At 50.8% G+C, this 24,718-nt stretch overlaps 1 protein-coding gene across 1 annotated transcript in view; it reads left to right on the top strand.

Moving 5' to 3' along the window:
• Nucleotides 1-24,718, top strand: part of CKAP2L (cytoskeleton associated protein 2 like) — a 228,112-nt gene that overhangs the window by 130,650 nt on the left and 72,744 nt on the right. Inside the window, exon 8 of the mRNA XM_069619010.1 lies at nucleotides 16,936-17,128. Coding sequence (XP_069475111.1) covers nucleotides 16,936-17,128 — 193 coding nt within the window. The remainder of the gene's footprint in view (nucleotides 1-16,935; nucleotides 17,129-24,718) is intronic.

Here is a 24,718-nt window from a genome sequence, read left to right as displayed (position 1 = left end):
AGAACTCTAAAAAAATAAATTAATTAATGTAATGTTGCCCGAAGACAAGCTCACGAAAGTGATCTTGGCTCTTTGGGGCGTTGGATACTGTAATTGCAAGCTGAGTGGGCACTCTGTAAAGCAGAGCTCACTCCCCTAAGCAATGTAAGGGTTTCTGCACCCACCCCGCCCCCAACACATTGGTTTGGAGCCTTGGAATAATTTCCTGCCACCAGTCCAGTGCACTTTTTTTTTAATGGTTGTCTCCCCTTTTTAACTTCAACCAGGAGTGCTTGGAATTAAGGCCCAGGCGCTTGTTTACACTTTAGAGCACTCTTGCCATTGAGGAAATCCAAAAACACCTAGGTATCAAGTATACATTTTATGTAATTGTTCAGCCCTGGTCGATTGCGGGCGAGGGATGGAGGGAGGAGTACATGATTCTTTCTGGCATTCAAACATCACACCACTTGCTTAGAAACCCTTCGCAAAAATGATTCACCAAACACCGGATTGAACAGTTTTTTTGATGTGTTCCATTGAGGGGTGGGGCGAGAATGGTCTTCTGATTTAGCAGATGCATCTTTATAGTAGGTTTCTGCAAACTAATCTGCTTGAAAATACTTTGTTTGCACCCTTTCCCTCCATAGATTCCTATAGGACCCTCCCACCCCATTATTTTTGCTTGTTTGGAACCTTGTCCTGACTTTTTGACGGTCAGTAAAGCCTTCTGCTTTACTTCCCTTGCCTGTTTTGCTTGTTCCTATGGGGAAACTGACTCACTTTGATTATTTCATTTTTTTTTTATTTTGTTACAATTGCACACATCCATAACATTTCAGAGAATGTCTATTTGGTTACTTTGACAATGTGCCTAAAACCAGCTGGTGGTAGCTCTGATTTTAATGTTTTTGTTATTATACTCGTGCACTTTTTTACCGCGAATGGCTGCTAAGGTGGCTAGCACCCTAAAATGGCTGTACCACAAGATTTTTTGCTTGCTCTTTTGCCATACGGTTCTTTGGCCTTCTCCCTGCCATCTCATGTCAGGAAATCCCTTTCTCCAGGACAGCTGCTACTTTTTCGGGCAAAGGGGCTTTGTGTGTGGGAGCCAGGAGAAGCGGCTGGGGCTGTCTAGACTCAATCCACACATTCTTGTGCCTGAAAATCTGTTGCTGGGAAGATGTGACCAGTGATTTCCAGGCTGTTAGAATGTTGCAGATCCTTACAGTTGGTAGGATTGGTGCCAGCCCGAATCTTGTTTAAAGGCTCCTGCAACTATTCATAAGAACATCATTTGGAGCAAGACTTGAAGAGCAGTCCGAGGACGACTCCTGCAGCTAGCCAGAATAGTATCCAGTGATTTACCCAGTGAAGCCTTGCTCCTCTGCCTGATCTCAAGGAGACCTTGCTAGTGCTTCGATCACTGGACTGGTGGGAATAAGTCTCTACCCCTGCTCGAGGATCCGTGTCTTCTGGATCTTCGCAAGTAACCCTGGACCAACCAGTGAACTGACAAGCTCTCTCCTGGGCTACCTCGCTGCAGCCATTGCCGTTCCGAGCAGTGCCTTGGAACTTCTCCAGCTTCTGCCTCAAGTCGCCTGCTCCTCCATTTTTGTCCGTCTACTGCACGGGAAGCTATACTGCGGCGGCTTCTATGTTCTCCGATCACCTGTTACCCTCTGATAGTGACGACCTTCGTTGGATCTCGCCTGTGGTCGTCTCTCTGCCGCAGAAGTCTTCCTTTGGGTCTTCAACTGGAAGCTGTCTGGAACCATTTCCTGTGTACCGTGACCAACCGAAATTAAAACAAAGTATCTCTGCTGTCGGTAGGAACAAGAACAGAAGAATGAGCATAGAACGAAGTCTTGCTCCTACATAAGTGGAATCCGGAATATCCCTGGCCGGGGGGCGGAGGGGTGTGCGGTTGTAAGTGTCCATAGCTGTTGCTTTCTGCCCCTGTCTCCCTAGGATATTTGGGGCGTAAAGTCCTGACCCTAATTCACTCTGACCTTACCTTTAGTGGTGTAACCGGAGTTGAGGATCCTGACGTAGGCCTATTGTAGTGAGTTGGATTGAGTGGAGTACTCACCTAAACTTAAAACTTTTATCTAACTTTGGAAACTTTCTATAATCCCCACCACAACGCACTGCAATTTTTTAAATGTAAACTTACCTGAAGTTATACTTTGGTATAGGTGACTTTTTGGCAGAAGGACCCAAAACATCTTAGGCTTCGACTTTGACTGAAGGTGTTCTTGTGTTGATTCTGAAGAGTTCTGCCTATTTTTCCTTGCATATGACTACTCGCCTGTATTGCACTGGTAATTGATTCATATGTAATTCTATTCTCCAAATTGTGAATGTTTATATATGTTTTGTAAGGTGTTTAGTGAATACTTGTGAATTTTAGAGGGTTTGCATATAATTGAAGACCTAATCAATAACTATATTTTTTTATACTTGCTGTCTAACCTAAAGTACTGGTGTTTTTTGTGTGGACTCATTGTAGCCTTGGAAAACTCACTCACTTTTTCCTGAGACTAAGCCTTGACTGCTCAGCTACCTTTCCTTGAGTTGGTTTTGGCTATCTGTCTTACCCGTTTACTAGGGTGGCCTCCCATACTCCACCCATCAGGGCTGATTTTGCAAATCCATCTAAACACAATCCAGTTTTTCCCTTCACTCTTGTTCCGTACGATCAGCACCAAGACTGTTTTTGGTGCGGTGTCCAGTGCAGATGAGGATGGAGCTGTGTCACCGATTGGCATTTTCATGAGAAGCAACCATTCATTTTTTTTTTTTAACTTTATTTATTACTGCCAAACAAGGTACATGGCAGCAGGGCTGCATTCTGCAATAATAAAATGAACATCTTAAAAAAAGAGGCATTGATGCATGCAAGTAGCACGAGAACTAAAGATACATAACTGAGTTACATTTGTAGGACCTGACACGCATCAGATAGGTTTGGGCACTTCGGGATCACTCGGGTAAGAGCGGAAGGCCGCCCAAGCATCACGGGGCCTGGAGTGGAAGGGGAGGGTGGAGACACAGGTCCTTGCATTCTTGAGCCCATGTCAGCGCAGTCAGCCATTCTTTGACGTTGGGGTGGGGTTCTTGTCTTTCCATTTCAGTAAAATGGCTCTCTTAGCAATCATATGTGCTATTTAAACAAATGCTCGATGAATTTTACTAGTAATAGTCGGCCAAATGCCAGAGAGGGTGCCTAGGGGGTCTCGTTCAAGTGGAATGGTCAGTACCTCTGAGATTGTGTCTAGAATTCAGTCCCAGTATTCTGCTATCTGAGGACATGCCCAGAACCTGTGGAGATGGTCTGCAGGAGAGTGTTGACATCTTGGGCAGGCTTGAGGTTGGGTATGAGCCATCTTTGACAGCCTAGCCGGTGTGTAATACAGTCTATTCAGAGGTTTGAACTGGATGAATTTGAATCGAAAATTTAAGGAGACTTTTTGGGAATGAATGCTTACACATGCAAGTCCACCAGTCATCTGTAAATTCGGAATCCAGTTCTCGGGACCAACCCTCACAGACACAGGGAATGTGAGGGGGAGATATCTAATGGCATTTTGTATAGTGTGGAGAGAATGTGTACAATTCCCCAAGTTTGCAATATAGATCAAGGAGGCAGTCTATGGGGTTCGATTGTGTAAGTGGGTCATCTGGCAGATATGGCTGACCGCAGCCTACAGTATTGGAGGTGTTCCACCCCGGTGTTACCATGACCAGGTTTCCAGGTGGAGGGTGTGATGAATCGGCCCCCTGGGAAAACGTCCGCTAAGGCTCTGTAGCCGAAGCATCCCAACCCAATTGGATCGCTTCGTCCCATGTGGGTTTTAGTTCAGGGAATTTCCAGAGGGGGAGCCAGCGGTAGTAAGCCTTCTTTGCTCCTGTGTGGGTAAATATTAAGCACCATGCGCGCAGTGTAGAGGCAACCGGGACAAAAGGGCAGTCGTCCTTGTAGCGCTGATCAAGTAATAGCGTTTTTAGCTCTGAGTCAGGTGCAGCCAGTCACTCCAGTTGTACGCATGGGGAGTGGGAGGGGGATCGGGGGTGGGGATAAATATAGGGTACCAGAACGTGGCGAATTGCGCTTGGGCAGCTATCCAGTATAATTCTAGATTGGGGGCGTTGAATCCCCCTTTGTCATGAGGCTATGTCATCTCTACCCATTTCTTGCGGACAGCCTCGGAGTGCCATAGGAATGGCGTTAACAGGCCATACTGGGACGTTGGCGAAGGTGTATAGCATCTTAGGAAGTATGATCATTTTGATTAATGAAAGTTTTGCAACAGGTGAGAGCGGGAGGGCTTTCCAGTTATGCATTTTGGATTTAGTATATGCATTGAGTGAGGTGAAATTGTCCTGTAGGATGGAAGGATGGGAGCGCGACACTACCACTCTAAAATATTTGATGCGGTCTGGGGACCATCGTAGAAAGGAAGTTCTGCGGCAATCACGGGTGGCGTTGGTGAGGGGGAATATTTCAGATTTTGAGAAATTGATTGTGAAGCCCGAGAGTCTCCCTATGCACGTGATATCGTCAACTGTTGGAATCAAGTTGGTTGTGGGGTCACGAATATACAATCTCGCGTCGTCCGCATAGAGGGAAATAATCTCTTGGGGGGGGGGGGGGCGGGCTTAGCCGGATTCCACAGCGACTGTGATGTGTCCGGATGTGTTCCGCCATAGGCTCGATGGCCAGGGCAAAGAGGATTGGGGAGAATGGGCAACCTTTCGGGTTCCCCTCTCAAGCTGGAATATTGTGGGTGTGCAGGCATTAACAAGGACCCTGACCAGTGGTTGTGTGTGTAAGAGTTTAATATAACGTATCCTATTGGGACCAAATCCCTTTTCCTCCAATGTTGCGAATAAATAATCCCAGACGACCATCTCAACGCCTTTTGGGCGTTTATTGTTCTCCCAAATGCATGTGCACCGGGATACACTCTGCCCATTATATTAAATAGCCTCCTAATGTTGAGGGTGGTGGACCTCCCAGGAATGAAGCCTGCCTGATCAGAGTGGACCAAGTGTGGCATTAATGGGAGTAGGCGATTGGCTTTCATGTATATTTTGGCATCACAGTTGATGAGGGATAAGGGTCTGTACGAGCTGCAGCCATTGCTAGGTTTGTCAGGTTTGTGCATTACGGTGATACCTCAGGGACACCGGAAGAGCATGGAGACGGAGGGATTCCTCCCAGACTGCAAGGAGGATCGGAGACAATGTTGCAGCGTATTCTTGATGAAATTCGTCCGTAAGGCCTTCAGTGCCAGGGGCCTTGTTTTTGGGGAGGGCAGAAATGACTGCCACTATCTCTTTAAGTGTGATCGAAAGTTAGTTCATCCCTGGTTTGGGGGGTTAAGGGAAGGTAGCAGGGTATTCTGGAGGAGAGTTTGAATAGCTTGTGTATCGTTTGGTTTTGGTGCTGCGTATAGCGTGAGGTAGACCGTGCGGAACACTTCAACTAGGTCCGTATCTTCCCATTTATTGTTAGCCTGCATGTCCAGGTGCAATCTACATGGTCCCTGCCCCGCTCTGAGCGGACTACCCGTGTCGATGTCTTCCTAGGGCTGTCGCCTTCCCTGTACCGTCTGGCGGCAGTCGGGCGAGAGCCATATTGAGTGTCTCTTTAGGCTAGGCCGTCAAACCTTTCCAGTTCAGATCGGATTTGCGCCAGCAGTGTGGGGTCCAAGGTTCTAGAGTGTTCTAATACATTTAAGTACCCCCCGCCTCCCTCGATATTGCCATGCCTCTGATGTATACTTTGAAGGCCTGCCACCTGGTGCTATGTGAAGTGTCTGTTGTTGCATTGGTCTCGAAGAAAGAGTCAATTTCAGACTTCATGGCTGCCTTGAACACAACATCAAGCAGTGCCGTAGATCTAAACCTCCAGGAGAAACCTGATGGGCCTGATTTTAAATTTCAGGGTGAGCGAGATTGGGGAGTGATCCGACAACGTTCTGGGTCCAATGGCCACGTCCAACACTTCCCCATTAGCGAGCTACAGATGAGGAAGAGATCTATGCGGGATGCCATATTGTGTACCGAATGGTGGAACGTATACTCTCTTGATAGCGGATGTGTGGTACGCCAAGCGTCTTTAAGCTCAAGCGCCTGCATGTTGGATAACAATTGTCGAGCCGCACGAGTTTGGGGACGAGGGGCTTTGTTATTCATGTTTAGTCTGGGGTCAAGGATAAGGTTCATGTCGCCTCCCCATATTAAGGGTATACCGAGCTACATGGCAATGGTGTTGTTGAGCTGGATAAAGAATTATTCTGGGGAGTCTGTGTTGGGACAGTAGTTATTTATAAGCATTCATTCCAGCCCTTCCAGGATACCACGTTTTCTCCAGCATGGGGTCTGGCATGGATTCACATGCTCATGAATATTCCCCGTCAGGCCGGGAATCCTCGGTAAAGAAAAAATCAGTATCAGTTTCGTTTCTGATATGTCTTTCTCAGTAGTAACCAATCACTGGTCTCTGGGTCATACTGCCCCCAGCCAATGACTGCCCTCTCCCTAAGCTCCGCCTCTGGCAGCCATCCTCAGATTTTTACCGCATGCTCAAGTGTTGGGAGTCCTCGTGTTTAGCTCTCGAGCTTTTGCTGCGTTTTCGCGCTTTTTCAAAGAGAATTTCGAATTTTTCGGTCAAATAGAGCCTCAAGCTCCACCGTCTCTACATCCCATTAACTGGGATCCGTGTCGGATTTTTCTACGCCCCTCAAGGGTGAAGATTTCATCGAGTTGCGCTTCTTGGAGGAGTCCAGGAGTTTCCGCGGCCTACCCGAACATGGCCCAGGAGAAAGGAAGCTCGACGCCCGGAAAGCTGTTCAGGGTTTGCCCTGGATGCCAGCTACAGAATGTGTTCAAGGAGGACGAGCACTCGAAATGTCTCTTCTGCCTTCATGAGGACAAAACGCACATGGAGAAGGACTGTGCGTTTTGCGGGAACATGTCGGAACTGACCATCTGGGACCGACACCTTCGTCTCTCCAACTGGCTGGAAGGAAAGAGCCCGTCGGGTGAGAAGAAGTCAGAGCGGTCTTCTAAGTCCTGTGAGGACGCCCTGGTGACGGGGGCCCAACAGAAGGCAAAGCACCGTGAGTCCGCGAGCGCCGAACGGTCGGGCTCCTTGGCTGCCAGGCAGGGCGCATCCTCCACAGCTCCATCAACCACGAGCCAACGCTCTGGCTCAGGAAAGAGGAAGGCCGAGAACACGGTGAAGCTTCTGGAGAGGCCCCGGTCAAGCTCGAATGATCCGGCCGAGGGGGAGCGAGGCGGTGACCTCCCCCCCCCAAGGTGAAGGCCACAGGCCCGCATAAGGTGGCAAAGGCCTTGATTCACCCGGCCAAGGCCTCTATCGAGGAAGTTGCGGCGGCCCTGGCGCAGCCTGTGGAGGCTACACCAGTGGAGGCGACCTTGGGCCCAGAGTCTCCCTGCCTCCGCGGAGGGAAGCCTCTTTCAGACCCATCGAAAAGACCCCTGTGAAGACCCTGGTGGAAAAAAGGGGGGGGTGGGCGGTGGCCATTGTGGACACGGACACAGCATCTGAGGAGGAGCTGGTAGAAGTCTTAGAGGGCCTTGACGAGGGCGTCAAAGAGGCCCGTTCCCACGGGAGGGATCCCGACGAAGGTGGCGGCGACAGCGGCACCGGCGAGGGTCCTAGTCACCCGTTGCTCCCATCGCTTCCGGAGCCGCAGGACAACTCGGCGGTCATTTTGTTGGCAATACAATCGTTCTGTTCGGAGATAAGGACGAGATTGCCCTTACCACCGACGGAGGAACTGGAACCAGGCTCGACTGAGGAGTCAGAGCCCGGCCCGGCGGGAAGCCCCCCTAACAAGAGAAGACGGATACATCCAGCCCCGCCTTTTCAGCCCTCACGGCCTACTCAACCTTTGCCCACGTCCCCCGTCCCTGGGGATGACACTGGAACGGACACGGCCATGACGGGTACCGACGACAACGACGGCGGTGAGGACGGGACGGAGCTCCCATCGCCCCCAGCCCGGGCCTCCCCGCCCGACGAGATCGGCTCTTTCCATGCAATGATCACCAGGGCATCCAAGCTATTTCAGCTCTGCCCCGAAGAGAAGGAAGGCTTCCTTTACCAACGGCGCAAGGCCAAGAGGACAACAGTCCTCGCCGTGCCTCTGCTGGATATCATCTGGGACGAGGGCCTCATCCTTCTCAAGAACCTGTCTATGACGCCTGCCAAGAGGGATCGGTACGAGAAGAAGTACCGGGTCCCCGACGCGGCCCCTTTGTGCCTTAGTGCACAACCGACCCCTCACTCGGTCGTCTCAGTGGCGGCCAAGAAGAAAGCAGGGGGGTATCGGCCTCAACGTCAACTTCCCCGCCGGACGGCGAAGAAAAGAAGCTGGACGCAATGGTTATCTGGCGGCAACAACGATTAAGGCAGCCAACGCCCTTGCGATCGTGGCCCGCTACAACAGGGAGTTATGGTACAAGATCACCCCCCTGTTGGACTTCCTACCAGACGACAAGAGGGCCGAGGCCCTGGAGATCTTGCAAGAAGGCGAAGTGGCGTCAGACCATGCCATTACAGTGGCAACAGACATTGCCGACACCGGTTTCCACCAGCTAGGCAACAGCGTTTGCCTTAGACGACGAGGGTGGTTGAAGGTGACGGATTTCCGCCAGGACGTACAAGCCAAGGTTTTGGACATGCCGTTCGACGGGAACAATCTGTTTGGGAAAACAGTGGATGAGTCCCTCCACGCCATCAAGGTGGACACAGAGACAGCTAAGGCCCTAGGCGTTCTCCGGCAACGAAGGCCGTCCTTTCGGAGCACCGAGGCAAGCAGGGTGCCTCCAAGGTATTCGGCGGTGGCTCCTCTACGTACCGCCAAGCGGCCCGCTCCTCGTCGCAGGAAGCCTATAGAGGACGAGGAAAGTCGGGTGGACCCCGCAGTCGTCGCCAAGGAGGCCAAGGCGGCAAGGAGTCCTCCAAGCAAGATTGAACCGCCGTGGTGCCGGGCCCCCACGAAAACACCCCTGTGGGAGGCCGGCTGGCAAAGTTCGTCAGCGTTTGATAGTCCATCTCCACCGACCGTTGGGTGCTGGATGCCCTGGCCCAGGGGCACGCCCTCGAATTTCTAAAAAAGTGCCCCCGCATTCCACCCGTGGCCAGGAAGGAAAATCGCGTCCCTCAACTGCTATTGGAGGTAAGGGCGATGCTCAAAAAAGGTGCCATCGAGCTCGTCCCGAAGAGCCTCCGGGGCTCCCGAGTATACTCAAGGTACTTCCTCATGAAAAAGAAGACAGAGGGATGGCGCCCCATCCTGGACCTGCGACGACTGAAGTACATCAAGGCACAGAAGTTCCGGATGGTCGCCCTCCAGCACGTGCTGGGACAGCTGCAGGAGGGTGATTTCCCGTTGTCGTTGGATTTGGAGGATGCGTACTTCCACATCCCCATTCTGATCCTCGGTGCACCGGCGTGGCCGAGGCAGATCTGGTTCCCGGACCTTCTGGACTTGTCAGCGCACTCACCAGTCAAGCTGCCGACGGATGCGGATCTTCTCTCCAGAGAAGGAAGCGCCATACTTCATCACGACCCGGAGTCGCTGAACTTGCAGGCCTGGCTTCTGCAGCACTAGAGTTTGGAGGGTATGATATCCCGGCTGACTGCAGAGAGGTTCTTGCAAAGGCCAGGGCGTCCTCAACTCTCAAGTGCTACGGACATAAGTGGAAGAGGTTCTCTGTCTGGTGCTGTGCACAGAAGAGTAACCCTCTACGGATTACGGCCCCTCGAGTGCTGCTGTACTTACTGTCGCTGGCCAAGGCTGGACTGGCTCACGCCTCCATCAAGATGCATCTGGCTGTGATCTCCCGATACACCAGAACCACAGGACGGGCGCCCCATCACCTGGTGAAGGAATTTATGAAGGGACTGTTCCGATCGTTCCCGCCGGTGAAGGCCCCTGTCACGGCATGGGAGCTGAACGTGGTGCTGACCAGGCTCATGGGAGCGCCATTCGAGCCCCTGCATTCGGCACCGTTGAAGTTCCTGTTGTGGAAGACTGTGTTTCTTGTGGCCATCACCTCCGCACGACGAGTGGGAGAGATCCAGGCCCTATCCTGCAAGTCTCCATACTTGACTTTTCACGACACAAGGGTGGTGCTGAGGATGCACCCCTCCTTTATGCCCAAGGTGCCGTTGGACTTCCACCTCAATGAGCCCTTGGTGTTATCAGTTTTCTTCCCGTCACCATCGCCGCCGGCCGAGAGGACTTTGCACTCGCTGGATGTGGCTAGAGCACTGAAGTTCTACGTGGACCGCACAAAGAGTTTTCGGAAGATCTCACAGCTATTTGTGAACTTTGGACCCGTAAACCACGGGAAGGCTCTCTCGAAGGCTTCCATTTCCAAATGGCTCTCCGGCTGCATCATGCACTGTCATCGGTTGGCAAACCGACCGTTGCCCAGCCGTCCGAGAGCCCATTCGACCAGAGCTATCGCTGCTACCACGGCGTTCTTGTCTGGTGTGCCCCTACTGGACATCTGCAGGGCTGCTACGTGGAGGTCGACGCACACCTTCATGAGGTTCTACTGCGTTGACTGGGATTCCAGGGAGGAGTCCAGGGTCGGCCAAGCAGTGCTGCGCAACCTGTTCGCCTAAGGTGAGCCTGGTGAGGAGGTAAGAATTGCTTATTGTTGAGTTTTGATGTGATGCTTAATGTTGAGCCTTTGCCACCTCCATTTGTGTACTGCTATGTATTCTTATATTCATGAGCATGTGAATCCATGCCAGACCCCATGCTGGAGAAGGAACAAGTTACTTACCTGTAACTGTTGTTCTACAGCATGGGTCTGGCATGGATTCACATGGAAACCCTCCCTCCTTACCCCTCTGCGGCTCTTCACTTGGTCATACTGCCACTTTTCGTGGTACCAAATCTGAGGATGGCTGCCAGAGGCGGGGCTTAGGGAGAGGGCAGTCATTGGCTGGGGGCAGTATGACCCAGAGACCAGCGATTGGTTACTACTGAGAAAGACAGATCAGAAACAAAACTGATACTGATTTCTTTCTTTACCGAGGATTCCCGGCCTGCGACGGGGAATATTCATGAGCATGTGAATCCATGCCAGACCCATGCTGGAGAACAGCAGTTACAGGTAAGTAACTTGTTCCCTACAAGGAATCTACCGTCCGGATCTACATGTTTCAGGGATTTGTGAACCAGCATCATGGCGACTCTGTTGCGGCAAGTGTTTTCTTTGGCATGGGTTTCTTGTAAGACTAGTATATTGGCTTTATGCCTATGTGCTTAGGATATTAGTCCCCCCCCCCCCATCCTCCCCATTGTGTGAATCCTCTCTGTTCTTTTACTTCTTACTCTGCCGCTTGGCTTCTGTCGGCTCAAAGCTTATATTCCACCACTTGATACCTAGCAATCCCGATCAGGTGCCATTGCCACCTGAGTGGATTCTGGTTATCACTGTCTGTGAATGCGATTGCAATGTCCCTAGTGTGAGTATCCTGTGTACCTCTGAGCCCATTCGCCACTTTTCTAGTAATTTTCCCCGGTCGTTCCGATAGAAAGGCGCAACAAGCGCTGTGGTAGTAACTTATGCAACATGCGTATTGAACAGCCTCGGGTCGGATCAGGACCCCTTTTTGCTTTCCCCACCCCCCCCTCACTGCCCTCCCCACCCAGCAGTGTACACCCCTTCCCGTCCCATCTCCCCAACCATCCCCTCGTGCCAACAGGGCATCTGGATTGAAGCCAACATATTTCAACCTAGCAACTACTAATGGGAGCGCCGTGGCTGCTTGGTAACAATCGACAAGAGGACATCAAGTCATAATCCTAGTATCACTCATTTATTTTTTATTTAATTTTGTTTGCAAATGGTGGCATTGATGTGCCAGTACGTGGGTTGAACAGTTGTTCCCCACAACATCTAAACCAAAATGCAACATGTAATGCAGTCAAAAGAGGGAGTGAAAGAGCTGAACAAATTACAGAGCCCAGTGAGCAACCCCAAACATTAGATCTCATTACTGGCCCTGCTTAGGTCCCTGTTCGCATTAGATGTTTTCAGAAGCACTAGGAAAGATTTTAACAAAAGGAGGAAAAGTGAATTGCAGCAATTAATATTTAATACAATTTAAATCACAGATGCCTTCTAAAGCCTATTTTTAGCAGACAACTACAGGTGCCCAAGGGAGAGCCAAGAAGAAACACAAAATTCCAGGGAGGTACCCATTTCCAGGAGTTAAAATGTTATATCCATGGAAACAACGGGACAAAACCCATTGGCAAGCCGCAGTTTTGAGAAAGTTAGGTAAGTACTAGTTCTACTACTTGGGAGAAAGTGCTTCCAGCAGCCTTAAGAACAACTGAGGCAAGGACAAATGAACCAGGGTTCAGCCAGTATGGGTCTCCCTTGGATGAGCGCACCCACTCTAGCAGGCCTAAGCCATCCATCCAATCCAAAAACCAGGGTTTTGGCCGCCAAAATCCACCCCCACAGGAGGTGCATCATGGAGAGGGAGAGATATGCCCTTTTGATGTTACGAGGACAGGCTGGTGGCAGTGAAACATGTTTTGCAAGTTTTTCCAGTGCTTTACCATGTGCGATAATGCCATGTTCAGTACCACATGCTTAAAACAACTGCTCATCTTGTTAAAGACCAGTCTTTTGGCTTTCTTGCTTTTTGGCAGTTTGCTGGGCCCTTGGGCTGGGACCTCCCAATTTAGTGCATGCACTTTCATGAGGATCAGACTTGAATTCTCAGTGCTTTGTGTGATTGGAACTGGAATTTGGACTGTCTGGTCCCAGTCCACTTTTCTCCAAGGGGATGTCTGCTGGGCAGATGGGGTGGCTCTTGCCCCCCTCCCCGCCCAATTGGACAGCCAATCCCTGTTCGAATGGTGCAGATCTTTCCTTTTCGTGCTGTGATTCAGCCACCAGCGCGGATCTTGGATAAGGGGAGAAGGTCTGGCGCCTTTCTGGCGGTCGGCCACTGGAGCCAAGATTCCAAAGAGACAAGACAGTGCTGTGAATAGCCATAGGATTGCAGCCACGGGAAGCGACACTGCCAAAAACGGCCACAGGGCTGTCTTCTGCTTCATCTCCAGCGACCAGGGAAGATGATCACGGGCTCTTTCTCCTAAATTGGTTGGCCTAACCAATAGCTTGTCCTGCAGTGCTGCCCTATCGTCGATGGACTATGGATGACCATCAACTGAAGAGGCACAAGTGGACAGAGTCTCGATTTACAACTTGAGACGTTGCAGATCCTTAACTTGTGACCCTGGAACCCCATCGTCTGCAGCAGCTGTTATCAACCTTGAAGAGGGGTCTGTCTGGAGCTGGTGTTTGGCAGTAGTTAAAGTCTAAGCCTGCTGACACCTGACTGGGGATTCTTCACCAGCTCTCCATGCCTGGCCTGTCCTGGGGGGTAATTGTTTATCATGGAAGTAGCAGTGGTTGTTGTCCAAGTTCCTCCACCATAGCCAGCTGCAGCATCTCTGCAACCACGTGTGCATCCTAGACTGGCACTGATGCAAGCCAGACCTAGAAACCTACTTCAGCCACCACCTGCGACCCCCAGACAGCCTACAATGATACCAACGGCGTGAACAGTCTGCCCCAACTTTTTTTTACATACCTGGGGATGATTATTTTTAGAATCTAGGCTACGGGTCCATCTTGGAGCCCCTATCGCCCCATAGGGATTGCATGAGTGTGAAGGTCGCACCCTATTACACTCCCCGTACCTGGCCATTGGCTGTGGAATTCTGGCCTAGGATTCCTGCCTGGGAACTCGCATTGCGGAGGAATTGGGAGAGACCAACTTCTTTTCTGAAATCTATTTTTCCTTTGGTGTGCTTGTACCTTTTAAGATAATGTACATATTGGCTTTGGCGTAGGCTTTTGTAGGGGGACTTTGGGGACTTTTGTGACTTCCTAACCACTTCCCAGGCGCTTACCTGTGAACTGAACTGGCGCTTGCTTACCTGATTTGGGGGGCAGGGGTGGAAGTACTCTCGACTCCTCCCTGTCCTTTACCCACCATATTTCTCTTACTTCCCGCGCCTGTCGCTCCCACCTCCTTCAATATCCGTATTCCTCTCTTAATTTCCACGCTACCAAACTCTTAATCACTTCCCTCCTCTTCTCTCGTCTTTTCTATTGCTCTACTCTTCTCGCTGGCCTCCCTGCTGCTCATCGTGCTCCCCTCAAATCCATCCATCACTCTGCCATCCGTACCCTCTGCCTTCTCTCTTTCCCCATGACTCCATTTCTTCTTCACTCTCATCTTGGCTGGCTTCCTTTGCACTCTCAACTTCAATTTAACTTCCTTTGTCTCGTCTTTAAATCTCTACATGACCTTGCCCCTCCCTACCTTTCCTCTCTACTCTTTCTATTCTCCCTCTAGCCCTTTCCGATCTGCTGATCTTTTCCTCCTCACTGTTCCCCCACCGCCTTGTGCCCCTTCCTGTTTCCGATCCTTTCAGCTCCTTGCCCCCCTACACTGGAACTCTCTCCTTATCTCTATCCGCTCCATTTCCTCATGCTCCTCCTTGAAATCTCATCTTTGTTTCCACTGCCTGTTGACCTCTTCACCTCTCTTACTGTTCTAGGTTAATTGTTCCATATATTGTTTTAATGGTTTGTCTCATGTTTTGCAATTATGCTTCCAATTATTCTATGTTTCCAGTTGTTGTAATGTAAAGCGCTTTGGAGTAAAGCGCTCTATAAATTTAATAAATACAAATTTATTTTGACTGCCTTATAATTGTGCAGTGGTTTGTTTTAACCAATTTTCTCTCCTCACTTTAACAGTTCTGCTGTTGCTTTACACTGTGTGATGTGTAGTTGTATAGTTTTCTTAATATTTACTTGCATGTATTCTGGGCCCAAAACGTGGAATATTTATCTACACCTGTGTGGATCTCTGTTTCTTGGCTAGCTCTAAGGCATACATAGCAAATCCATGAGCTCCGAAGTCTGCCTTACTGGTCAGGATAGGATACCCAGAGCAGGTTCGGTAAGAACAATTGGGCAAAGCGCAACATCGTCCAGTAGGTTGGCCTCTCGCAACACCCACACCGTGTATAGTTCTGAACCCTCACACACCTAAAGTAAAGGCATTTCTTTTTTCCGTAAGACTGAACCTGGGAGGTGTTGCCGACCCTCTGCAAGGACATTTTTGTATCTTTTTCCGAGAAGGATTTATTGTAAAGCGTCTCTTAACATGTCATGAGGTGATGGCAGCACCATGTTTTTGTCCAGCTAAAAAGAGGGTTTGCCGAACTCTTCCGCGAGTTTGTCATTCGGTTTTTACTGGATATATTGTCCCCTGCAAGTTTTTCATTACAATGCGTGTTCACAGCTTCTCGTCCGTTTGACTGGTACATTTTCTCAAGTACTCGAACTTGGTTCGAGCTGGGAACAGTCTGTGCTGCTGCCAATGTTTGTTTTTTTTCCCCATTTCTTTGGAGATCATGTACAAGTGTAAACTGAAAGGGCTACCGTTTGACGTGGCATGCCTTGTGGCCAGCATACCAGCCACACAAGACTGTTGTAATGCACGCCTTTTAGGCCGGTGAGGGTTTTACTGTGTTGCACAGGAATGCGGGGTGAGGGAAACGCCCCCTTTTTTACCTATACAATTCTTAACCACAATCACATCTTATACAAGCAATCCGCTCCCATGCTTTGAAAAGCGTGAAATGAGGATCTCTATTTGAGTCCACTGCTTTCAGGTATCGGGACCTACTATTGCCCGCTTCCACAGTAGATGGAAAGTGAAGTACTTGTCATCTCTGAACTGTCCATGTTGGACTGTGTTGTACCTTGCCTGAAGGGGTCATCATGTCAGAAGAAGCCTCTGCATGATGTCCATGTGCACGCACCATTGGCGGGCAGGCCGCCGGAGCACTACTTCTGCAGGTATCCGCTAGGGATAATCCGTAGAAGCATTCTGTGGAAATCGAATCCTTCTGTCACCCTTCTTCCTGTGATGCCATTTTTGGATTTTCACTGGACGGTCATTCCTCAATAATTGTTCAGATGACTGCCTTAATTATATCCCTCCTCCCTGATTTGAGGTGTTCAGCCTGTAGTTTGTTGTAAACTTCTCAAGATTTCTTACAGGGGTAGGAATAGTTACTTTCACGTAACACTGTTTTTTCAACAAGACAATATTTCCTTCTCCGATGGAGTGTCAACACGCTCTGGTTTCTACTGTATCAAATGCTCGGTGTAATCGATGTGGACTGCAAAAAACATGACCTCAGGGTCTTTGAGTCAACCATTCACTGTCTAGACCTGCTTCGGTTCTGAGGATTTTCATTCTGATTGATTTTTCTTTTTTAATTGAACTTTATGTGCAAGCTCAAAAGGGAAGCAGCAAATGCTTTTTCGTAATTTGTTCCGATATCTGTAGTGGGATTCAAACTACATAAATTTAGCGGTGATGCAACTGCTGCCATAATGTTGTTAAAATTAGATAATTTTCCATTCATCTTAACCACAAGTAGTTGTGGTGTTTGCTAACCATTCTTTAACATGCAGTGATGAATACGGGAACAGGCGAGTTATTTGGCATTTGTGGCTTAGCTAGCAATATTTTCAGCCATGCCCTGAATAGTGATGTGTGTCCTCCATTTAAGGAAGGGAATGCTTGATGAAACCTTGTCCCCTTTAATGTACTATTTGTGTCGAGGCTCCCTGGCAACGGTGGGTAGGGTTAACATGAGAGGGAAGCTTGTACTTGGGACTTTTTTGCTTTGTGAGAGGGGTGAAGGCCAGGAAATGGATACTCGCATAATTATTTGGAGACTTGAAACCTGTCTTAATCTACGTTTGGGAATTAAGTTCTATGAGAAAACGTTTGTTTATATTTTACATTGCTACTAATTGGGATCTTTGCTGTTTCTTAAGTTACATTTGGCCCTCTTCCTGGAGAGGTACCCAGTGATCCAGCGGAGTCGTGCAAGGACCTACCATCTAAAGAACCTGAAGCCCTGCCCAACTGCTACGAAACAAATGAGCAGCATTCTCCCAACATCCTGACGAGACACTGGACCGGCGAGCAGGGCTCCTCCCTGAAGTTCCAGATCGCTCCACTTCCTAGGTGAGTGTAGATCCTTTTCACATAATAATAATCATAGTAAGATCATTCCCATCCACACTCTTTCCTGGTTCTGTGCTTTGATGACATCTCATTGATTCTTTTAAAGATCTTAAAAGCAGTCTCTTTTGCCCCTCGTTGCACTACTTTCTTTTTCTGCCCATAGAAGAGCAATTGTTATGTGAGATTTCTTTGGAGGAGGTCACCATTGATAAGGTTGTTGTTCATAATGCCAAATGGATAAGTGCAATTTGTTTGAAACACATGTTTTATTGTCGTGTGAAACTGAGGAGAATGTGGCTTACAGATGATTGAGGAGGTGACTTTTCTGAAGTGTGCAGCCGCTGTGTCCCTTACATGAATACAATGATAGATGAACATTCCTAGTGAGCCCACATCGGGTGAATTCCACCAAATATTCAAAATTGTGACCCCCCCCCCTCCACTAGCCCATGATCAAGTCATGCTCTGGTGGCTTGTGCTTGAGGTAGAGATGGGTGGGGGTTTGGCGTCTTCATATGCAAAGGAAGAACCACTTCTCTCCGACTCGTCCCCCACCCCGGTAGATGGGAGGCTTTGATTGCTTCCCATTTGACCTGCAACATGCACATATACCCAGCAGGAAGCCCTTGTGAAAAAGTGTAGAATAAGGACAAGGCAGAGCCACTTAATCTACATTGCTATGAGCCTACCAGTGAGCCACCCCTCCAGTGATTATGACATCAGGGTGGTTGGACGTCTTCACTATTGTATTGACATATCTAGGTAGAGAGATGAATACCCTGCCACCTCTCAGTGAGTGGCCTAACATTTTAGTAACCAAGGTGACGCATTTAACGTGCTGAGGACCTCCCCTGTAAGTTGTGGGAAGAGCAGCTGGTTCGCAGACAGGTAAATGGTGTTCTCTGGTGATGGCGAATTATGCGAGAGGAAGCTTTTGTCCTTTTGACCAATAAGGGGCTACCAGCAGCACGTCTTGATCTTGGTCAGAACATGTCTTGCCACGAAGGATATGGTGTCGCCGCCCACATGCCCTTGATTCCCTCTACCGGTGTAGAAAGGCGAGACTTTGTCATTGAGAGGGTTGGTGATCAAATCCAACATGGGGAAACCCAGAGTAGAGCACACCTAATGGAAGATTTTTAGTGATATGCAATGGTCTTGGCAGATCAGAAAAACCCTGCTCAGAGTGCTACATCTCAATCACAATGCTTCACCCTCCGGTGGTTGAGATGACCCGATGTTTGTACTTGGTACCACCCGGTTTGTTCACATATGCCTTTGTTGTGCTATTGTCTGTTTTCACCTGTACATGAATGCACTGAAAAGGAGAGGCAAACCCCTTGAAAGCTAATTGAATCACTGTGCCCTCCCTCCAGTTTGAGGAGCAAGTTTTCCACAGTTACAACCATTTTCCCTGTAAAGATAGGGATTCGAGAGTCGCCCAACCTATCTGACGGTCCTTCTTTGGGGCGCTTTTGGATGGTGGAATTGCATACAGGATTATATGCCTCTGTGAGCTGATACTAGCCCCCACTGAAGACCTCATTTTAGATTGGTAGATGCCTCTCTGAACCTTTTTGAAGTACTGAGATGCTGTGGACCAATATGATGGAATGTGTGCCACAAAGTGGGAGAGGGGCCATTTAGTTTTGCCCCAGTGAACAATGAACACTAGGGGACAATCATCGTGGAGCCAAGTGCAGACTTCAGCAAGAGCATAAAGGAGACTGGAGAGCTGCAGAAATCATTTGGAGGTTCTGTCCCTGGGGAGATGGTCCACACCAAGGTCGGCCTAAAATGTGTTCTAATAAAGACCTGGGATTGGGATAGTAAATGGGGTTGACTTTCCTGGGTTCAGCAAAAATCTGAACTGTTGAAAATCTTGAAGACTCTGAATGTGGAGGGGAAGGCAATAAAAATAATGGATTTGTGTGCTTTCTTGGTTTGGATAAAATAAGATGCCATGTTCAAAAGATTCCCAAATGTAGGTACTACGATTGCACCCCAAAGGACGAAACTATGAACTAAAAAGTTGCCCAATGCAGATCTCATGGATTTGTGCTAAGCAAGATGAGCAAGAACACAGTGGCGTGCTCCAAGTCAATGGAACTCCGCAAGTCCTCGCAATATCAAGAGAAAAATAACCCAAAGTGTCTCCAATGAGGAAGTGGACCAATCTAATTCAACCATGGGCATGTTTAGGATCAATAGAGGATTTACTGACTCTTTTGGCCTATTTCTTCTAAAACAACTGGGATGGCCACCTACTTGCAGATGGAGTTTACCTCAAGTGCTGATTATTGGCCAAGTGTGGTAACTTTACCCAGATATGAAATGCACTCTCAAAGGGCCTGGGTCACCCAACTATTTGCTAAATCTGATTTCCATGATGGCTATCTGAGGCATCCCTTCGTGGGAGTGTCACAAAGCCCACAGGGGGTGCAATTCTGGGATTTATGCCCAAAGGTTTTATTACAGACTCTGGTATATTGGATGTTCTGATGACTGACCTGCACTTAGTGGTATTCCGGTAGACCACTTCCTGGGTGCCGTCCCTCTGGTATTGCAGGTGCTTGTGCTGAAGTTAGTTTCTTCTGCAGTAAGCCCAGAAGTGTCTATGGGTGCTGTAAGGAACATATGGTTGCAATAGTAAGGCATGTCAATCACATAACCTCAGAAACCACTGAGGAAAAAACCTGGTCACTCTATTTGAGGAATTGACCTCTTCAATAATGTTCAAAAGAATTCTTGTACTTCAAGAAAAGGAAATATATTTTTTGACTATTCAAATAAAATGAACATCATCATATTTAAATACTACAAATGAACCATATGTTGTATTTATTTACATACAGGTTTTAAACGTAAATGAAAAAAATCATGTAAAGTGAATTGCATCATTCACTGTATATGATATTTACAATCTTATATAAAGATGGGTGGAGCAGAGGATTGTTCTCAAAGATTTTTTAGATGACGAACAGTCAACATAGTACAATAGCATTTGTGTGTTGATCCATCTTAATCCCACTTCATCTGTCTAGCTAGATGTAATGAATAAAATGAACACTTCACACAATGCGTTTTGGTGTTCAAAGACCCCTTCTTCAGGTGCAGCTGTTACTGATGACTTCAAACTGCCAAACCAACAAACGAAAAAATAACTACTGGGTACTACTCAGAATTAACAATCATGGGTAAATCATAGTAATGTGTTCAATTCACCAGCCTTATTGGACAATGACGCAATTCCGCGATAGGTATGTTCTCCAGCATGGGGTCTGGCATGGATTCACATGCTCATGAATATTCCCCGTCGTCAGGCTGGGAATCCTCGGTAAAGAAAAAACCAGTATCAGTTTCGTTTCTGATCTGTCTTTCGTAGCAATAACCAATCACTGGTCTCTGCGTCATACTGACCACAGCCAATGACTGCCCTCTACCTAAGCACCGCCTCTGGCAGCCATCTTCAGATTTTTACCGCACGTTCATGTGTTGGGATCCTCGTGCTATTGCTCTCGAGCGTTAGTGCTATTTTTTCGCGCTTTTTCACAAAAACTTCGATTCTTCGGTCAAAAGAGCCTCAAGCTCCACCGATCCTACATCCGATCTACGGGGACCCGTGTCGGATTCGTCTGTGCCCCTCAAGGGTGAAGATTTCGTCGAGCTACACTTCGGAGGACTCCAGAAGCTTCTCAGGCCCGGTCTCGGAGATGGCCCAGGAGAAGGGGAGCTCGACGCCCGGAAAGCTGTTCAGGGTCTGCCCTGGATGCCAGCTGCAGAACGTCTTTAAGGAGGACGAACACTCTTTCTGCCTTTACTGCCTTCATGAGGACAAAACGCACGTGGAGAAGGACTGTGCGTTTTGAGGGTAAGAGCCCGTCTGGCGAGAAGAAGAAGAAATCCGAGCGGTCTTCTAAGACCTTTGAGGGCGCCCCGGCGACGGGGGCCCAACATAAGGCCAAGCACCGCGAGTCCGCTGGCACCGGGAGCGCCGAACGGTCGGGCTCTACGGGCGCCAGGCAGGGCGCACCCTCCCCGGCACCATCAACCACGAGCCAACGCTCTGGGTCGGGTAAGAGGAAGGCCGAGCACCCGGCGAAGCTCCTGGAGAGGCCCCGGTCGAGCTCTAAGGCAGAGGAGGAGCGTGGCAGTGCCCCCTCCCTCAAGGATAAGGCGGTGAGCGCACCTAAGGTGGTGAAGGCCTTGATCCATCCGACCAAGCCCTCTATCGAAACGGTCGCGGCGGCCCTGGCCCAGCCTGTGGAGGCTGCACCAGTGGTGGCGACCTCAGGGCCCAGAATCTCCCTGCCTCCTCGGAGGGAGTCTTCTTTTATGCCCATCGATAGAACCCCCGTGAAACCCTCCGTGGGGAAGAAGAAGGGGGGGCAGGGCGTCGTAGATTCGGCCTCAACCTCAGAAGAGGAGCTGATCGAGGTCTTAAGCCACGGCCTAGGCGTGGAACAAGACCAGCCCGTCGGAATGGGCCCCGACGCAGGTGACGACGACGACATCGTCGAGGATACCGACGGGGCCCCTGCTCGCCCGTCGGATTCCCCTCTGCCAGCGCCGCGAGACAACTCGGCGGCCATTTTGTTGGCCATACAGTCCTTATGCACTGAGATAAGGACGAGGCTACCGTTACCGACGGAGGAACCTCTCCCGTCGGGGGATCCAGAACCGGGACCTTCTGGTGTTCCCCCTGCCAAGAAAAGAAGGATCCATCCTCCACCTCCTTTTCAACCGTCGCGCCCCGTCCAGCCCTCCTCCCCGTCCACCCGAGGGGATGATACGGGGACTGACACGGCAGCGACGGGTACGGACGACGAGGCATACGACGAGGATTTTCCGTCGTCGCCTCCCACCAGGGCTTCTCCGCCCGACGAGATCGGATCTTTCCATTCCATGATCTCCAGGGCTTCCGAGCTCTTCCAACTCTGCCCTGAGGAGAAGAAAAAGGAAGGCTTCCTTTATCAGCGGCGCGAGGCCAAGAGGAAGACGGTCCTCGCAGTGCCTCTGTTGGACGACATTTGGGATGAGGGCCTTTCCCTCCTCAAGAACCCTTCCACGACGCCAGCTAGAAGAGACCGGTACGAGAAGAAGTACCGGGTCCCGGACACGGCCCCCCTATGCCTCCGGGCGCAGCCTACCCCGGACTCCGTCGTCTCCACGGCAGCCAGGAAGAAAGCGGGGGGGGGTGCGGCCTCCACATCGACTTCCCCGCCGGACGGCGAGGGAAAGAAATTGGATGCTATGGGACGTAGAGTCATCTCGTCGGCAGCGACGACGATTAAAGCGGCCAACGCCTTGGCTATCGTGGCCCGCTACGACAGGGAGCTCTGGTACAAGATGGCTCCCCTGCTGGATTTTCTGCCGGACGACAAGAGGGTCGGAGGCCCTTGAGATCCTCCAGGAAGGTGAAGTGGCTTCGGACCACGCCATCACCGTGGCGACGGACATCGCCGACGCTGGGTTCCGCCAGCTGGGCAACGGCGTTTGCCTTCGACGTCGTGGATGGCTCAAAGCTACGGACTTTCGGCAGGACGTCCAGACCAGAGTCCTGGACATGCCCTTCGACGGGAACAACCTGTTTGGGAAGACGGTGGACGATTCCCTCCAGGCCATCAAGGCGGATACTGAGACGGCCCGGGCCCTTGGAGTCCTGCAGCAACGACGGACGCCCTTTCGGAGCGGCGGAGGCAAGGGCGCCTCCAAAGGTTCCGGCGGCGGTTTCGCTTCCTACCGTCAAGCGGCCCGCTCGTCGTCGCAAGAGGCCTACAGAGGACGAGGCAAGTCTAGCGGACCCCGCCGTCGTCGCCAAGGAGGTCATGGCGGCAAGGCCGCGTCCAAGCAGGATTGAACCGGCCGTGGGGTCGGGCCCCCACCGAAGCACCCCGGTGGGAGGCCGACTGGCGGGCTTCGTAAGCGTGTGGGAGTCCATCTCCACCGACCGTTGGGTGCTGGACGCCCTGGCCCGGGGCCACGCGCTCGAGTTTCAAAGAAGGTGCCCGCGCGTCCCCCCCGTGGCCAGGAAAGAACTTCACGTCCCTCAACTTCTCCTGGAGGTAAAGGCGATGCTCAGAAAGGGCGCCATCGAACTCGTCCCAAAGAGGCTTCGGGGCTCCGGAGTCTACTCGCGATACTTCCTCGTGAAGAAGAAGACGGGAGGATGGCGCCCCATCCTAGACCTGCGACGGCTGAACAAGTTCATCAAGGCGCAGAAGTTCCGGATGGTCACCCTACAGCACGTCCTGGGTCAACTGGAGGAAGGAGACTTCCTATCGTCGTTGGATTTGGAGGATGCCTACTTCCACATTCCAATCCTAAAGGGGCACCGAAAATTCCTCAGGTTCGTGGTCCAAGGGCGTCATTACCAGTTCAAAGCCCTTCCCTTCGGACTACGGTCGGCACCCAGGGTATTCACCAAGTGCCTCGCACCGGTGGCGGCGCAGCTGCGCCGCGAGGGGATTCACGTCTACCCCTACCTGGACGACTGGCTCATCCGCGCCAAGACGAAGGAGCTCGCCGTGGTCCACACAACAAGGACCGTCCAACTCCTCACGGACCTGGGATTCTCCGTGAACTACGCCAAATCCCACCTGGTGCCCGCGCAAGTCGCACTGTTTCTGGGAGCGAGGCTCGACACAGTGTCCCTTCTGGCCTCCCCGTCGGAGGAGAGGACCAGGACCATCTTGGGCAAGGTGCAACGGATGTTGGTGGCCGACGCAGCCAAAGTGAGATCCATCAAGTCCCTCCTCGGGATGTCTTCTTCCTGCATCTACCTCATTCCCATGTGCAGGCTCCGGATGCGCCCGTTGCAAGAATTCCTGGATGCGCGCTGGATCCAGACGACGGGCAGCTTCGAAGAAAGGATCAAGCTCGACGAGAGTTTCCGACGAGCGATACGGTGGTGGGGCACCCGCGCGCATCTGACGGCGGGCATGGACTTCCAGACCCCAGCCCACCAGGAGACTGTGACCACGGATGCCTCCCTGGAAGGGTGGGGAGCGCACACCGAAAATCTGCACGCGAGGGGACTCTGGCTCCCGACGGAGAAGTCCCTGCATATCAACGTCCTGGAGCTCCGTGCAGTGTTCTGGGCCCTCAGGTCCTTCCTTCCGTCCCTGAAGGGCAAGGTGGTGAGGATCTTCACCGAGAACACCACCACCATGTTTTACATCAGGAAACAGGGCGGAACCAGGTCCCCAGCGCTGTCCAAGGAGGCGCAGGACCTGTGGCATTGGGCCGTCGCCCAAGGGTTTTTTCTGGTGCCGTTTCATCTGGCAGGGATAAAAAACACCATCGCCGACTCACTCAGCAGGGAGCTGCGCTCGTGCCACGAGTGGGAACTACGGCAGGATCTGGTGGATCGCCTCTTCCGACGGTGGGGCACACCCCAGATCGACCTGTTCGCGACGGCGACGAACACCAAGTGCCGGAGGTTCGCCAGCAGGTTTCCCCAGACGAGGAGCATGGGCGATGCTTTCTCGTTCCCCTGGGAGGGCCTGTTCCTCTACGCGTTCCCTCCCTTGCCTCTGCTAATCCGGCTCGTCAACCAGCTCAAGAGGTCACGGTGCAGGATGATCCTCG

This window comes from Ambystoma mexicanum, chromosome 10 (assembly GCF_040938575.1).
Source record: "Ambystoma mexicanum isolate Mex_15411 chromosome 10, UKY_AmexF1_1, whole genome shotgun sequence".
Classification (NCBI taxonomy): Eukaryota; Metazoa; Chordata; class Amphibia; order Caudata; family Ambystomatidae; genus Ambystoma; species Ambystoma mexicanum.
Note: the sequence above shows the minus strand (reverse complement) of the source record. Positions and strands in the feature narration are given on the sequence as shown.